Below are 15,891 nucleotides of genomic sequence, written 5' to 3' on the forward strand. Positions count from 1 at the left end.
CATCCCTCGAAACGACCACCAAGGTCAGTACGATAAAATGGAGTCAACTGGAGCGATAATACATGAAGGAATGCGTTCTTTTCCCCCTACACACACACACCCATCGTCACAGGGGGTGACCACAGTGTTCTGCCTTAATTTGTGGCGTTTTTCTAAGAACTGGCTGCCATGTACTGTGCGAAATCAATCGATCTGGCAAGAATAAAATGTGGACATCCCTCTTCTAAGAATTCCAATTGAGTGTGTTAGTGTGGCCAGCTCAGGGCAATATGATATTATAAACACAAGCACATATCAGTCTCTGCTGTTTATAGCTTCAGAGCAAAGAAAATACGCCATTCATAACAGCTTGAACGAGGAAATCGCTCGCAAGAGCAACAGGAACTTTGCTGCAAGACAGGCATATGTAACGATCACTTAGCGCAGCTAAACTCCTGTCGTCGTTCTCGTTGTTCTCCTGACAACAGGCCAGCGAAAAATCTAACAATCTACAGCAAAACCATCAAATATTATGGGCGTTATAACGTAGGTGTGCAGCTGGACGAAACATACACGTCAAACCCCCCCAGACGATTTAAATACCTGACGAAACATACACGTCAAACCACGCTGAACGGTTAATTAAATAGGTATGCTGGTTAACTAATTGATGGACTACAGTACTACCTTAGGCATAATAATACCATCCTACCTGTGATCCATCTCCTACATACTTAGACAATAAGTGGAAGGTGGTGCTAAGGGCAGTAAACAAAAATGCATCAGGATGGTCAGACAGAAGAAACAATGCCCAATGTTAAGGGTGGTTACAGAAATTACAACAACTGAAGTAAAATATAAAAACATTTTTCCAGTTGTGTTCAGAAGATTCATTTCATCATGTAAAAAATCTAAGCGCAAAATCTAAACAGAAACTGCATAGCTGGGTAATTTTATGACCACTAAAAATATTGTTTTGAATTGAAATACTTCAGAAAACGTTAAGTTGTGACAAGTAAAAGGATTTAATTGCCTATTTTGATGTACACAACAGATATGACATGGGCCAAGGAAAAGCTGGGAAAGCACTGACAACAGTGACAAGACTGGCACCAACTGAGATTTTGGCGAGCATCACTGGTTAGAAGTTTTGTCTCTATTAGCATCTGGAAACAATGATAATTCAAAATTACCCAGAAGAGGATGGCTACATTGAAACCTCTATCCAGTGATCCCCTGTGCATTGTTTCCAAACAAGTAGCATTCATATTTTCTGCTCTCTGTAAATTGACCATACAAACAACATGCGTAAGGTGGAAACAAATAGGCCACTGAACACCAGAATGTCATATTCAGTAGCTACACATATTGTCTCTATACTTTCTCTGCTAGATTCATACGACTGCTTCATAAGAAAATCAACAAAGAAAATTACAGAGAGTGGTAACAACGTGTGGACCGCCTCTGTGGTCTAGTGGTCAGAGTTCCTGACTAGATTCAGAGGTCCCAGGTTTGATTCCCAGCACTACCAGCTTTTCCAAGAAGCAGTGGGTCTGGAACGGGGTCCACTCAGCCTCGTGAGGATAACTGAGGAGCTACTTCAAGGAAATAGCAGCTCCAGTCTAGAAAACCGAAATTAATGGCTGTGGGGATCCATTGCGCTGACCACATGACACCCTCTATCCGCAAAAGTTGGCACTAACTTCCCCAACAAGCGGCAGTCGTTCGTTCGGTATAGTTCACTTGCGGACTACAGGCCACAGAGTTTGTTTTGGTAACAACGTGCCACTGAGCACTATGACATAATTCCAATCATAAGAAATACATTTTTCCTCTCATATTTACCTCCCCACATACATTTATCAGTTTTGAATAGCAATCCTACTGTTACAGATGTGGAAACAGGAATGATGCGGAGAATATTTCTGCTGTCTGGGTTCAGAATGTCAATAACTTGTTGCATGTGATTATAAGAGCTGCTTACACAAATCTGATACATGTACTCTGCTGCATACTTGCAAAGTAAAATTAAAATGGCATGCTTTGTTTCGAGTGAGTACTAACACAGGGTACCAAAAGGGCTCCTCAATAAGGAGACATGGGACTGTCAATAGATCGGACATCTGGTCACTTGCAAGACACTCACACGTCTATATCGGACTACACAGGGTGATTCTAAATTAGTCGGGGATACTGTGGCCAGTAGACAAGGAGGTGAAGGCAGTTATGAAAAACCCCAATGATAATTTAGAAACATACTCTATATCCTTTGAAAGTCAAGTAAATGGCGAATGGAAGATATTGCATGAGAAAACAAAAAATTTACACATTTCTACATAAGGGTGTTGAGGTAGTCAAATAAAAAAAAAAGGCTTGACATGAACTCTGTTGAGAAAGCAATAAATGCCTATGGAACCTCTTGCAAGCACACACATGGAAGACTTCAACAATGAAACATTAAAATGGATCTTACACAAATAAATTATTAAAATGGAACTCATCTGAAGTGGCTCAGGATTATTTCTTAGGATGCAATGCAATACTAACATTAACCTTAATGTTCTATTACCAGACAGCTACATTAACTGAAATCTGTACCTGTGCTCTGGAGAGGTTCAGACCCAGTGTGTAAAGAAGTTCCTCAATATCCTTGTCAAATATGTACCCACAATGTGACTGGTCGAAATATACAAATGCTAACAACAGATGTGGATCCTCTGTATACAGCTTCACTCGTTCCTTCTTCTTTTTGTCTTTATCTTTGTCTCTCTTTCTGTCCTTATCATCTCGTTCTTTCTCTTTTTTGCTGTCTTTTGAATCTTCATCTTCCTAAAACCCAAAAACAACATGGAGTCTGAGAAAGGGATATTTACTCACTGCAATGATCTCCTACTTACTACGTGTACAATATAAATTTAATTTTATGAATAACTGATATGACAAAAATTTAAATATAAATTATTTATTCTTCATCTCAAAACCTTTGGTGCCTTCCTGTGTAGGAACCACATCTGAAAGACAGAGGCATACTTATCTAGGCAATATGGGATTCACATGGCCACACTTTATTCTGTTACAAAGAATAAATAATGTTCTCATGTCACACTGCAAACAGGGGTTGAAAGAGGTAAGTACAGAAATTTGACATAAGCTGACCAATACTTGGTATATGGCAATGTTAAGCAGCACAAATATAAAAATTAATAATTAACCACACACATAAGCCTCTACTCAAAACTATAAGACATAACACAATATTACTGTCACGTGATCAGTCACGTATGACTATAGTGAAGGTTTGGATTGGTAATTGGATTTACTGGACATTTAAGGCTGCTCCACAGCTCAAGTGGTTAGTCGCTGGCTTCCCACCGCGCCAGCCCTGGTTCAAACCCTGGTCTGGTCAAGTGGGATTTGTGGTGGACAAACTGGCATTGGGGCGGGTTTTCTCCGAGTACTTCAGTTTCCCCTACCAATCTTCATTCCACCAAGTTCTCCATCATCATAATCACCCGAGGCAGGCTACAATAGGCCAATCAGTGGCCGCCATGCCAATTGGACCCAGTTGGACTCCACCTCCCATTAAGCGAATTTAATTTTAATTTTACTGGACATTTACGCTCATAACTACAAATAACTTGACAGTCTCACTGAGTTACACACTTCAAAGATCACTGTAACTATAAGACAAATAAAGTCTTCTCAGTCTGCCTTAACCACTGCTTGGGAGAGGACTCAAACAGTGGATGTTCCCCTTCCTGTGTTCCTGAACTTTTCTCATCCTCAGCTAACTTCTCACTTCTCACAACTCTCAACTAACTTAACTGAACTACTAGTACTCATTTTATAGCCCCAGCATGGACTGTGCAGAAAATGTCTCTTCCATTATTGCATGTTCTCTCATTGCCGGGGAAATGTGTCCACAGAGCTGTTCCCTAGCAACAGCTGTTGTACTGTAAATTGTTTACACAGCTGTTACTTGGCAATGGGTCTACATGTCACATTACATGACTCCCATCATAAAACAGACCAGACTTGATACATTCAATTCTTTAGTTGTTCCATTACAGTAATGCTGCCACTGCAGTAATAAAAACTGTAGAATAACAACACTGCCACATGGTACCGGTACACCTGCCAGGCTGGAAGTGTTAAAACACAGAACATATGTTGCCCATTCATGAGTATGTCATCAACCAATTTCAAAAGCTTTTTTTTTTTTAAATCACATGGAAGCTGATTCACTAAATAATCAAAGAAAAATGCACAACTTTGTATTTGAACTTATTTCAACTGTTTTGCCTTTCAGAGAGAAGCAGGACAGCTAAACTGGTATAAGGATGGGCTATGGTCTGGATGGCTGGGGTCTGATTCTCAGTAGTAGTAACAGATATTACTCTTCACCACAGCACCACCACAGTCCCAGCCTCCTACTGAATGAGTACTGGAGATCCTTCACTGAAGGTAAAGCAGCCAGGACATGAAGCTGACCACTCATCTCCCTCTAGTACTGAGGTGGAGCCATACCTCTGCTCCTCCATACATCCACATGGTATGGTGCTTAATTAATTAAGCACAAGAACAACTGCTTACATTTCACTTCTTTTCAGGGAGAACCTTAAAGATGTTCTTACCTCATCTTCATCCTCTTCCTCATCTTCATCATCCTTATCTTCATTTTTCTCTCTTTCTTTCTCCTTTTCATCACTTTTACTCTTAGAATCATCTCTCCTGTCTTTGTCTTCTTTCTTTTCATCCTTGTCCTCTTTCTTGCCATTCTTTTTATCATCTCTCTTATCATCTTTCCTGTCCTTTTTGTCCTTTTCATCCTTCTTGTCACGCTCCTTCTTCCTATCCTGTTGAAACAAATATGGACATTAAAATAAAGTACTTGTATCAGAGAGCTTGCAAAGAATTTTAATAACTGTCAAAGTATTTTCATGTACTGTAAAAAAACTGTCTATGGTATTACCATTAAAGAACTATACGAAGTGTTACATATTTGCTAGTTTTATTATATGCATAACTTTTTTTGTCAAAATGCTTCTACCAACCTTCTCATCTTCTTTGGCACGCTCAGGAGCATCATTCAAAGCACGATATATTCGAAATCCGAAGTCTCTCATCAACATCTCATTGAACAGCTCAGCAAAGAGAGAAACTTCAAAAGAATGTTCCTGAAACATATAACAATCATAAAAAATGGAAAATTTTCATTCAAATTACAACAGTAAAACATATGACCAGATATGGTTTATAAAAAGCAGTCAGTGATGTATTTATTGAGAAGAAAGTGTAACATTTTTTTTAGATCAAACCTACCACAGTAACCCGGGTTTGATCCCAGGTCTGGTCAAGTGGGATTTGTGGTGGACAAAGTGGCACTAGGGCAGGTTTTCTCCAAGTACTTCTGTTTCCCTTGCCAATCTTCATTCCACCAAATTCTCCATCATCATAATCACCCAGGGCAGGCTACAACAGGCCAATCAGTGGCCGCCCTGCCGAGTGGACCCAGTTGGACTCCACCCCCCACTACGCGAATAGATAATGGCATTAACCCCACCATAACTGTAATTAAAATCTGCTTATGCATATGCCCTCATATATCACATGTGACCCAATTGTCAGGAGCAGAATTTAGGGGGAAATAAACTGGCACAGGAAAAAACTGATGGTAAACACTTTCTTTGGAGAATCTGCTGCATTTGTTATGGGAGAACAATAATAAGGAAACACAATATACAATCCTAATATTGTTTATAACAGTGTTTCACGGAAAAATGTCCATAGAATAGCTTCAAAATGTCCACCATTGCTAGTTACTGTTGTCATTACTGAACAGTAGTCACACTTTCACTATCATGCATGACTTCCTACTTCTCAGCCTCATATACCACTGACAATCTGAATGTCTTATTTATCTTAGCAAGTGTATGATAATCTGTATAAAACAAAACCCATTTACTCCTAATGACCATGCATATGCTACTGAGGCTAATTCAGCGGACAGCTGTGGCAACAATGGCATGATTACGCAAGTCAAATACCCATCTATTACAGGAAGTGGTATGCAAGTGGGGTGGGGTGTGAGGTAGGATGTGCATTACTCCATGTATGAAATACTATCACAATGAAACCATTATTAATACTATGTCAAGCCACCTGTTTAAAAATGAATATTCCCTTGTGGGATTCAGAACATATTTTCTGGAAACTAATTTCAGAAAAAAGAGGTACATAGTATGCAAGTAAATACAACAATTGTATTCACATGATTTAATCTTATGAAATTAGGCAGTGGCACTTCATCCCCTGAAGATTATCTATTATACCATGACACTTCAGCCTTTCAGCCTTCTTGAACAAGGCACTGGTATTTATTGAAACTCTGATATAATGTTACACCACAATGGCCAGTCTCTTGAAATCAAGGAGTGGTATATCCTTCACTATCCCACAACTCAGTCTGGCAAAGGAGAAAAAAAAAACATAGAAAACCTGTCAGAGTCCATAATTGAAGATATTCTGAAATTAAATAAACTCTGGGAAGTGGTCCATCAAATTTTCTGGAGTCTTCATGCATCATGATACTGGATACACAGTGGAAGAAGAAAAGGCCAAAAGAAGGAACCTTTATGAAAAAGAGGCATTATACTAGGATATCCAGTCAATTTTAATACACCATACCAATCCTGTCCTATGCATGTATGTGAACCTCTACTAATATTAAAATAAAAAATCCATGTAATCAGTTAAGCAATACACACCTTAGTGTCTTCTGGTCGATAATCAAGTAGTAGGGACAGAGACATAACAGTACAGTCAAATTTCCCTGATTTGGCTGTGCGTGAGGGGTGTACCACAATATGAGGAGATTCTGGCAATGCATATCGCTTCTCCCTGGCTATTCTCTCTCGTTCATCCTGCTTCCTTTTTTCCTCCTCCTGCACAAAGAAAAAGAATATTACAGAAACAAATCAGTGCTACACAGTTTGTATAACTGCCCCTTATTTGCATAATAGTAAACACTAAAATACGCACAAATTTCTTACACGGCTAAATTATTAGTCTCTAATAATCTCAAGCTACAGCAGAATTTCACTGGCTCATCTGCAGAGTGCCAAAGGAATGGATTTCCTTCTTCAGAACCATATTAATGAGCTGTCCACTGATTAACTAATAAACTCCATGTAGGAGAGATACTGTAGATACTGTATTTGAGTGTCACTGTGCATCATGTAATATACATTTAACAAATTATATTGTCACATGACACCTAAAAGCCAGAACAATGGAGCCAGAAAATACATCCACTGTGAGGCAATGGCTTAGTAAATAATTTCCCGTGGCAATGGATATGTGGACAACAGTGGAACTATTGGAGGCAGTGTTTTCTATTCAGTCTGAGCCAAAGTTGAAGAGGAGACATATAACATACATATAAGTGGTCTTGGAATGAGTAAGAATTTGGTCATGGGTCCCTATGGGGCCTGAAACCTGGAACTGTGCTGGTGACGGCCAGCAGGAATTCATCCAACCAACCAACTAAAACCAAGAGAATGAGACATAAAAATATGACAGGACCAGCAAGTCATAACTTATAAATGTCTTGGAAACAGCAAAAATATGGTCATAGGTTCTGACAGGGCCTGAAACTAAGAATGCCTGTACTGGCAAAAGAAATAGCAAATCACTGTTTTGCTTGAGGTTCAGCACAATAGACTCCCATGGCCATTAATCTCGGTTTTCTAGACCGCACAGGTGTAGAACACAGTGCTGAATCAACTTGAGTCGCAGAGATTCAGACCAAGACCCTATAAACATTATACTCTCTCCCCATTATAGGCACAGTATATCAGTGAACACCTATCATGAAATCACCTTATGCATTATGAGCTGGTTGACATTAATTGAGAGTCCCTGCTACTCTGTTACATTTAATCAGGCTCCTTGTGTCAATATGCCTACACCTAATGTTCATGGCCACACTTACAAGAGATAATATTTAGTCCTTAATATGAGAAAATTTAATCCACATCACATTTTCATGCCTCCTGAATGGGACCTTTCAGGCTAGCCACTTAAAAACTTTTGTATGCATTTATTGTTTCCACCATATTCTGCAAGCTCAGCCCAGATACAATTGTTTTTTATTTTTTTTTTGGTTCACTCCCCCCCCCCCCCNCTTTTCACCAAGGTAATAAAAAGAACTAAAAACCTCAAAGTGGAAAATTTGGGAGTGTTCACAATGCCCCTTTATCACCACAATCAAAATCTTACACAAATCCTATCACAGAATGTACAGTATCTCTTAACCCTACTGCTGCAATATTCGACTGAAGTTGAACAAGCATCTACTACCGCACAGCACAACATTCTACTTTAGTCCATATTAGGAACTAATCACCTCCTTTCACTCCAGCATTTAACTTCATTCACTGTGTTAAGAAAACGATTTTTCCTCACAGTTTTTTTTTTGTATTTTTACCTTAAAAACTGTGAGAAAGAAATACGCATCAAAATAATATATTATTATACTCTTCTGTGTCAGTCTGTACCTTTACCTCTTTCTTCTTTTTCTCATCATCTTTGTCTTCCAACTCCTGTTTGGGTACAGGCTCAGGATCATCCCCCTTCTTCACTTCCTCCTCTTCAGCCTTCTCCGCTTCAGTCTTGATAGCCTTGGTGAGCCGAGCTATAAGCTGAGACTTCAGCCCCTTTGGGCTCAAGGTGCGTGCCTCCAACTCCTGTCGAAGTTCATTCACCTGAGCAGGTGCACATAACAGCAAATCACCACATTACTAGTTGTGGTAATGTCTAGGGCTCAAACCAATGGAGCATTAACGAAAAACTAAAAAGTCATCATGCATGTCAAAATGACTTGAGAACACTTGTACAACAATGACAGGAGGATCTGCTCCGTGTTTCAGCTAAACTCTTATAAGTACTTTTAATGTACAATCAATCTGAAATTCATGCTACACTTCCTACCACTTGTGAATCATTTGGGCCAACAAAGGATATTCTGCTAGAGCAACCACAGCCCAATGTGGTCACTGTTTCAAAGATGACTCTCTACTATGTGTAATTCATACATATGAATTTCTGGATTTCAGAAGTGGGCAGTGCTAAAATGGGGAATTTTAAATGTATACACTTTTCACTTTGCTGATAAGGTGATGCAAGAACTCCAGCATCTGAGTAGGTATACAGATTATGTTCTACCTGCAGAGGTTATATAACATGTATATCCCAACATCTGCAAGGAAATATGGAGGAGGGAGGTCTTCATCTCTATTTCTCTTGGATAAGTCTAAGAGTGTTACAGTTAACTTAACCAGCCCAACACTGGACATGTTACTCTAATGGATAAATAAGATATACATAAAAATGTTGGTGAGAAAATCCCTTGGAAAGCAGCCATTTCTTAGATGAGAATGGAGACAAGTACATATTTAATTTTAATGGTGCTAAACCTGCAAGTGAGTTATGATAGGGTCCCATTTTTACCTCCACAGCTTGGACAAAACATGTGACAAGCTCTTCTCTTCAATCACCCACATCTTATTCTTGATCCCACAAAACTTCCATTGTCTAATTGGAGAATTTACTCAACCTTGCAGCTGTTGTCTTGGCAAATAAAGTTCTACAAATTGTTCCCTAATAATTCCTTTCAAACTCTTAGAGCAACCTGCATGAGACTTTGTCCTACAGGCATGCCATGTTTCAAAATTCCCTCCTTCTGAATTAACAAAAAGATTCATATCTTTCATTTCTTTTTCACATTAAACAATTACATAACCAACAAGTTTTCTTTCTCTAATATGAATAACTTATCCCCTCTGGCAAAGAAACTTGCCTGACCTGAGGCTTTCCATTATTCATTGCAAGATGTGCAGAATGAAACTGAACATCGATAGAAAATCAGCAGAGAAATCATTCAGTCCATGTTTTTGACCACTTATGCTTCAAGGTTAAGCCAATTCTGTATACTCGCACAGTACAAGACGTTAATTTGCGTCAGAAATCATGGAAGTGTGAGATGAAGACAGGAAATCCCTGTTTGATAAAGGTTGGTACAATGCAAAATAAATTATGAACACAGGGTGACATGTGGTTCTTCAGCAAGAACCATGTGGAATTCCATATATCAACATTGTGTATAAAAGACTTGCAGGGATTTCATCACACAATATATCCTGACTGCTTATATCCCAACTTCACCTCAGTTTCAGGTTACAAAAACCCCTGGATTCAATATGGTGGCTCAAGCCCTGCATTTTACCCTCCCCTGTAGCAAAGGCTAGTTCATTTTTGTCCCTAATCTCAAAATTATTGATGCCATGTAACAATTTCTTGCCTTTACATACTCAGCTGTAAAATCTTGAAATGGGTGGGAAACTATATGTCCAGTCACAATGAAACACTTCATTTATTTACATGGCAATGAACCAGACATTATGCACATATGGACACCTTACTTCCTCACAAAGCACTGCACTGTCTAATGCTATTCTTTCCTCCCTCCCACATTTTCAGAAGTTAAATTCATGAATCTGCTCTTAACCTTTAAACGACAAAAGACACCGTATGTCGTCGCAAATATAAAGGCAGCGGTACGAATGACGCCATGTGGTGTCGCAAAGTCCGCGCGTGCGGACGTTATTTGAAATACATTTTTAAGGTAGAAAATAATGTCCTACTTATATAATTTTTGGCCACCATCTGCATGGAGTGTCTGTCTTCCCACCTGCGTCATCTGCTGGAATGTTGCCTTCGTGTGGAATTCTAAAAAAATCCGGAAATGCAGAGTCCGATTTCGCACTTCGCGAACATTGTGCGGACGGTCTTTCGTTTCCCACGCGAAAAGCACACACGACACCTCAATTGCGAAGTAGAGGAAGTCGGCCAGTGATGTGGTTTGGCCTTCTATAATCGAGATATCTCCGATAAAACGGCAGGGGTTCGACTCCTGGTCGCACAGTCCGCGCGTGCTATCTTTACCTGAAATAAAAGTTTAACGTAAAAAATAATTTTGTACTTACGTAATTTGTGGCCACCATCTGCATGAAGCGTCTGTCTTCCCACCTGCCTCATCTACCGGAATGTGGCCTTCGTGTGGTATTCTTGGAAACATCCGGAAATGCACAGTCCGATGTCGCACCTGACGCACTTTGTCCGGACGGTTCTTCGTATCCCACGCGAAGAACACTCACGACATCTCAACTTCGAAGTAGAGGAAGTCGGCCAATGTTGTATTGTGACCTCCCCTATTCGAGATGGCTCCGATCTAACAGCCGGGGGTCGACCCCTGGGCCGTTGAGGGCGAGGTGGACCCCTTCCAGCGAGCTCCAGCATGTTCCGCACAAGGGCGAGACGAAAATCTCTGTGTGACAATTTCGCGCCACAGGATGACAACAGGATATAACTGTTCAGAATCGTCAGATCCAGGAGATGGAAAAATAGTTTATTTGTCCATTTCCAGGTCCGACGACAGATGCCATAACTGTTTGCCATCCTGTCCGCCTTGTCCACATAACCCATGTGCTTGTTGTAGTCAGCAACAACAGCTGGTTTTGTGGCATTTCCATGCTCACCACAGAAATTGCCTTCTGCTGGAGGAGAGTGCATATTTGTCAGCATGTAAACGTCACGTTTGTCCTTCCAAACTAGAGCTGTCATGTTCTGTCTCACCCTAACACGAATGTCCCCTTTCCTAAGTCGAAACTGTCTTCGTCGAAAATCGTCAGGCAAGCCCTTCCGATTAGGTCTGACTGTCCCACAGCACGTTATCTTCTTTGTCATCAGTTCGTCAAACAAGTCGGGCGAAGAAAAGAAATTGTCCATGTACAGTTTGTGACCTACGCCCTCAATACGCCTGCACAGGTCCCTAACTGTAGCATGTGTCGCTGTCACGTCTCGGTCGGCACGTGTCCTGTCTTTTCCTAGGTAAACTTTCATGTCATACGTATACCCAGCGGCGTCACAAATTTTGAAAATTTTGATTCCGAAACGTTTGTGTTTCTTCGGAATGTACTGCTTAAAAATCACCCTCCCTTTGTATTTTACAATTATTTCGTCAATGGCCAAATGTTCGGAAGGGTTATAATATTTTTCAAATGCGTCATTGAGAGTGTCGAAGATGGTCCGAATTTTCCAAAGTCGGTCATAACTGTCGTCATTCCTGTCAATTTCTGTCCTGTTGTCTGCAAAATGTAGAAAACGAAGAATGTGAAGAAATCGGTCGCGTTTCATTGTCTTAGAGTAGAAAGGCGTGGCAAATTGTTCGGCAGTCGACCAGTAGTCCGTCAGTCTGTCTCTAATGTCATGTCCCATCTGAATGATTATTCCTAGAAACAGAAACATCTCGGATTCGGTCACGTCAGGCCGCGGAGAAGGTCCGTCTTGACGTCTCTCTATGTGCTGGTGGTAGTATCTGTTCGTCTCTTCCACCAGCAGATGGATAATCTCTGCGAAATACAGCATGAAAACGCTGAAAGGGGTGGAATCCTTATTTACATGTGGAGCTTCATGGGTTTTTAACCCCACAGGTCCACCTGAATAAGTATTCACACTCCTAGTGCCACGCCGGTGTGGCGGTCCCCAGGTTGCCGACGAAGATGATTGGTCTTCATCGATATCACTTCCTGATTCGCTACCTTCAACGTCACTCTCAGAATTGTCAGTACCACAATCTGAATCGGTGTCATTTATTAGCTGAAATATGTCGGAATCTTCGAGATGAGACGATGCCATGATCGAACTAATTAGATAGCTAGACAGAACACTTCCAGTTACGAACCAAGCACTCAGTGTAAAGAAACTGTATAAAGAAGTGTGCAACCCAGCTCGATAAAGCAGCACTGAGTTCATTTCATTCCCCCACTCTCCTCATTCCTATTGAATTACGTCATGTTACGATAAAACTTCAAAGTACTTCGAATGAACCCTTAGAATCACGGACCTATTCCGTTGATAGAATTATCCACACGACACTAGGCCATGTACAAACTTCGACTGCACAATTCCAGGAACTAAGCTCTATTATCGCTTTGTTGATACTACAAAAGCAATTGCATAAACAATGTTAGCCTTGATCTATATAAGAACAGTAGGAACTTTATACTGTAGCTGAGAGCGAAGACACTGAGCTTATTTTCACTCGTCCAAATCAACATTCCGAACGAGGTACGTCACTTTATACTGAGATAAACTTACTAGACACAGCAACTCCAATGTTGCCGAGTGTCTCCATCCACCAGATTGCATTCAGGGGTGTCCAAAACGTATGAATTCTCGCAGAGAAGGAAAAAAATTGGCAAATTTCTTTTTGGAGTCAGTGCAAAAATTTTAACATGTTTTATACAATCTGTAAATTACAATATCTGATTCTATATTCTTTCGAGAAAAAAACAGCGTTTATTTCGTTCGATTATCACAGAAATAGCAGAAATAGGAGCAAAATTAGTAAGTAACTTACAGCTTTTACGGATTTCTAAGAGCGGCCCTTTAAATAATTCCGTACCGCTGCCACAGCCTAAGTTTAAAGGGCCGTAGGATAAAGGTTAACCTTCCACAGCTACATCATGAATACCCAGGCTAGCTCAGAACTTAACCTGTAACTTTCATATTGTTATTGTGCATTACAGAATGGAGTGTATACAATGAATGCATACACAGTTAATTCAAGCATGCTTAATTTCTGAAACCACTAAATGGATTTAGATCAAAGTTGATGGCAGACGTCTGTACTAAAAGTCGTAGTGTGAAATTCTGATTCATATGGTCAAATATACTGTATTTTACACAAGCTCAAATCAAACTTGATTTTCTCAGAAATGCACAAAATATGTTTAAATAATATAAAACATAGATATCATTAAGACAGAACATTATTTTAAAAAATTTTGATATGGTGAATATTTTAATGAATTAAGATGACCAACAATTTCTGATTCTTGACAGTGTAAATACCTCTGCAACAATACTGTATTTCCAGTGTAATGGCACTATTGGTTTTCATGCCCATCTTCTGTTATTGACAAAAATATATAACAAATCATGTTTAAATGAAAAGATGATAAAAGTTAATCAGATTCAATACACATGATATTTTTCAATATTTAAATATTACACCACAGAGACAGTAAGTGGATACTGCAACTAAAAGCTTGTTGAAATTAAGGGATTTAACCTGTTTCACGGCTCTATTCAGTATAAGATTTATGACATTATGCATCCTGATGCAAAGAAAAATATTTAAATTATTCCATAATAAGTTCTGAATATGTACAGTCAACTCTCGATTATCCGGGGGTTGGATTAACCAGTTTGCGGCTTAACCAGGGCTACTGAGGCTTTTTTGAGGCTTATATGTTGTTTAATATTCATTCACTTTTGTTTCACATGGTGAGTTGTAACGCTATTTTCGCACTAGTGTAAACCGAGCTCTGCATTTTTTGGTCCCGTTATGCTAACACAATGTTCTAGGGTAGTGGTGAAAGAATGCAAGGATTTGAGTACCGTTTCAATGACAGATACACCGCCCCGGTTAGTCTCTTTGTATCAATCTTCAAGTGCATTAGCAAAATGTCAGGGTGTAAAAGGAAGCGTGTTGTGTTAAGTATTCAACAGAAACTTGTGTGAGTCTGGCTTCGAAATGTTAAGCAGTGACGAAACCGTAAGTTCAGTGGGGGTGCAGCCAGAAGAGCGGGAAGAAAGTGAGAATGAGAAAGAGGTGGACAGTGCTGCTAGTAAGAAAATATCACATGGTGCTGCTCTTAATCATTTGGAATCCTTACTAGACTATCTTGAGAGTGAAGAGAACAGTTTATTAAGTGACAAGCTAATATTACGTAGGCTTCATACGGATATCCGTAAAAAGGAAAATGCCGTGAAAAAGCAAACGACAATATTAATTTTTTTTAAGTGTTAAGTGTGAATATTCATAACAAGTGTTGGATGTTGTTGAACACTGTGATTGAAATAACTAATTCACACTTCAGTATAATGTAAAAAAAAGTATTGAACAGGCCATGAGATGACATAAAAATGAGGTTGAGTAAATTTAAATACAGGTAGGCCTATAGTATTATGAAGGTACAGTATTACAGTCCTACTTTTAATAACATTTGTCTTAACCGGGTTTTCGATTAATCGTAATTTTCATGCCCACCATTATCCCGGAGAATTGAGAGTTGACTGTATTTGAAACTGCCCATGCCAAATAACGTCAAGAACTACCGGTTTATGTGATGTCTGTCTTCTAAAATTACATCACCACCATCCCTTCCATATTCAGACCTGAGGACTCACCTTCATGCCCTTAGGATCCAGCTCAGAGAAGTGTGTTGGTTCCTTCTTGATCTCACTCGCATTTTCTTCACCTTCCTGTAACCAACATTATACTTGTTAACTTATCTTCAACACTACCTTATCATTTGCCATGGTTCTAAAACATATGACAATGGATCATGGCTGGGAGATCAATGTAAGGGGGCCAGAAACACAATCTCAACAGCTGATAACCACACCTCACACACAAAACCACCACCTTCATACGACGTCAGGTCGAATGATCACTTACTCTCCAACTTCCTTAGCAGCATTACTGATAGAGCTAAGAGCCATTTGAAAACAAAGAACAATCAGATGAGATTGTTGCTTTGATACTGCATAATCAATGCAGTTTACATCCATTACTTCCCTGCTGTGAATATTATCATTTAACTTCTTAAATAGAACAAGAAACTGGGTTATGGAGAACATTAAATTATACTGAAGCACAGCAAATAAATAACATCTGCTTCCAAATGGTGTGCACCGTGCTTGGGAAATTCAGACCCCATAGCTAGGAATATTTATTTGCCCAAGTGGTTGACAAGTCAGCATTCCTGATGTCAAACTGGGCAG

The 15,891-nt window shown here is 39.6% G+C and overlaps 1 protein-coding gene across 5 annotated transcripts in view; it reads right to left on the reverse strand.

The window, feature by feature from the left end:
• LOC111868543 (cell division cycle and apoptosis regulator protein 1) overlaps window positions 1-15,891 on the reverse strand; it is a 61,892-nt gene that overhangs the window by 7,991 nt on the left and 38,010 nt on the right. For 3 of the 5 annotated variants that reach the window (XM_023859281.2, XM_023859271.2, XM_023859309.1), the window contains 6 exons: window positions 15,295-15,369; window positions 8,538-8,744; window positions 6,747-6,923; window positions 5,034-5,156; window positions 4,614-4,835; window positions 2,578-2,808 (listed from right to left, as the gene is read on the reverse strand). In XM_023859281.2, the coding sequence (XP_023715049.1) occupies window positions 2,578-2,808; window positions 4,614-4,835; window positions 5,034-5,156; window positions 6,747-6,923; window positions 8,538-8,744; window positions 15,295-15,369 (1,035 nt within the window). The remainder of the gene's footprint in view (window positions 1-2,577; window positions 2,809-4,613; window positions 4,836-5,033; window positions 5,157-6,746; window positions 6,924-8,537; window positions 8,745-15,294; window positions 15,370-15,891) is intronic. The other 2 variants (XM_023859299.2, XM_023859290.2) reach the window with 2 other exon arrangements.

This window comes from Cryptotermes secundus, unplaced genomic scaffold (assembly GCF_002891405.2).
Source record: "Cryptotermes secundus unplaced genomic scaffold, Csec_1.0 scaffold280, whole genome shotgun sequence".
Lineage (NCBI taxonomy): Eukaryota > Metazoa > Arthropoda > Insecta > Blattodea > Kalotermitidae > Cryptotermes > Cryptotermes secundus.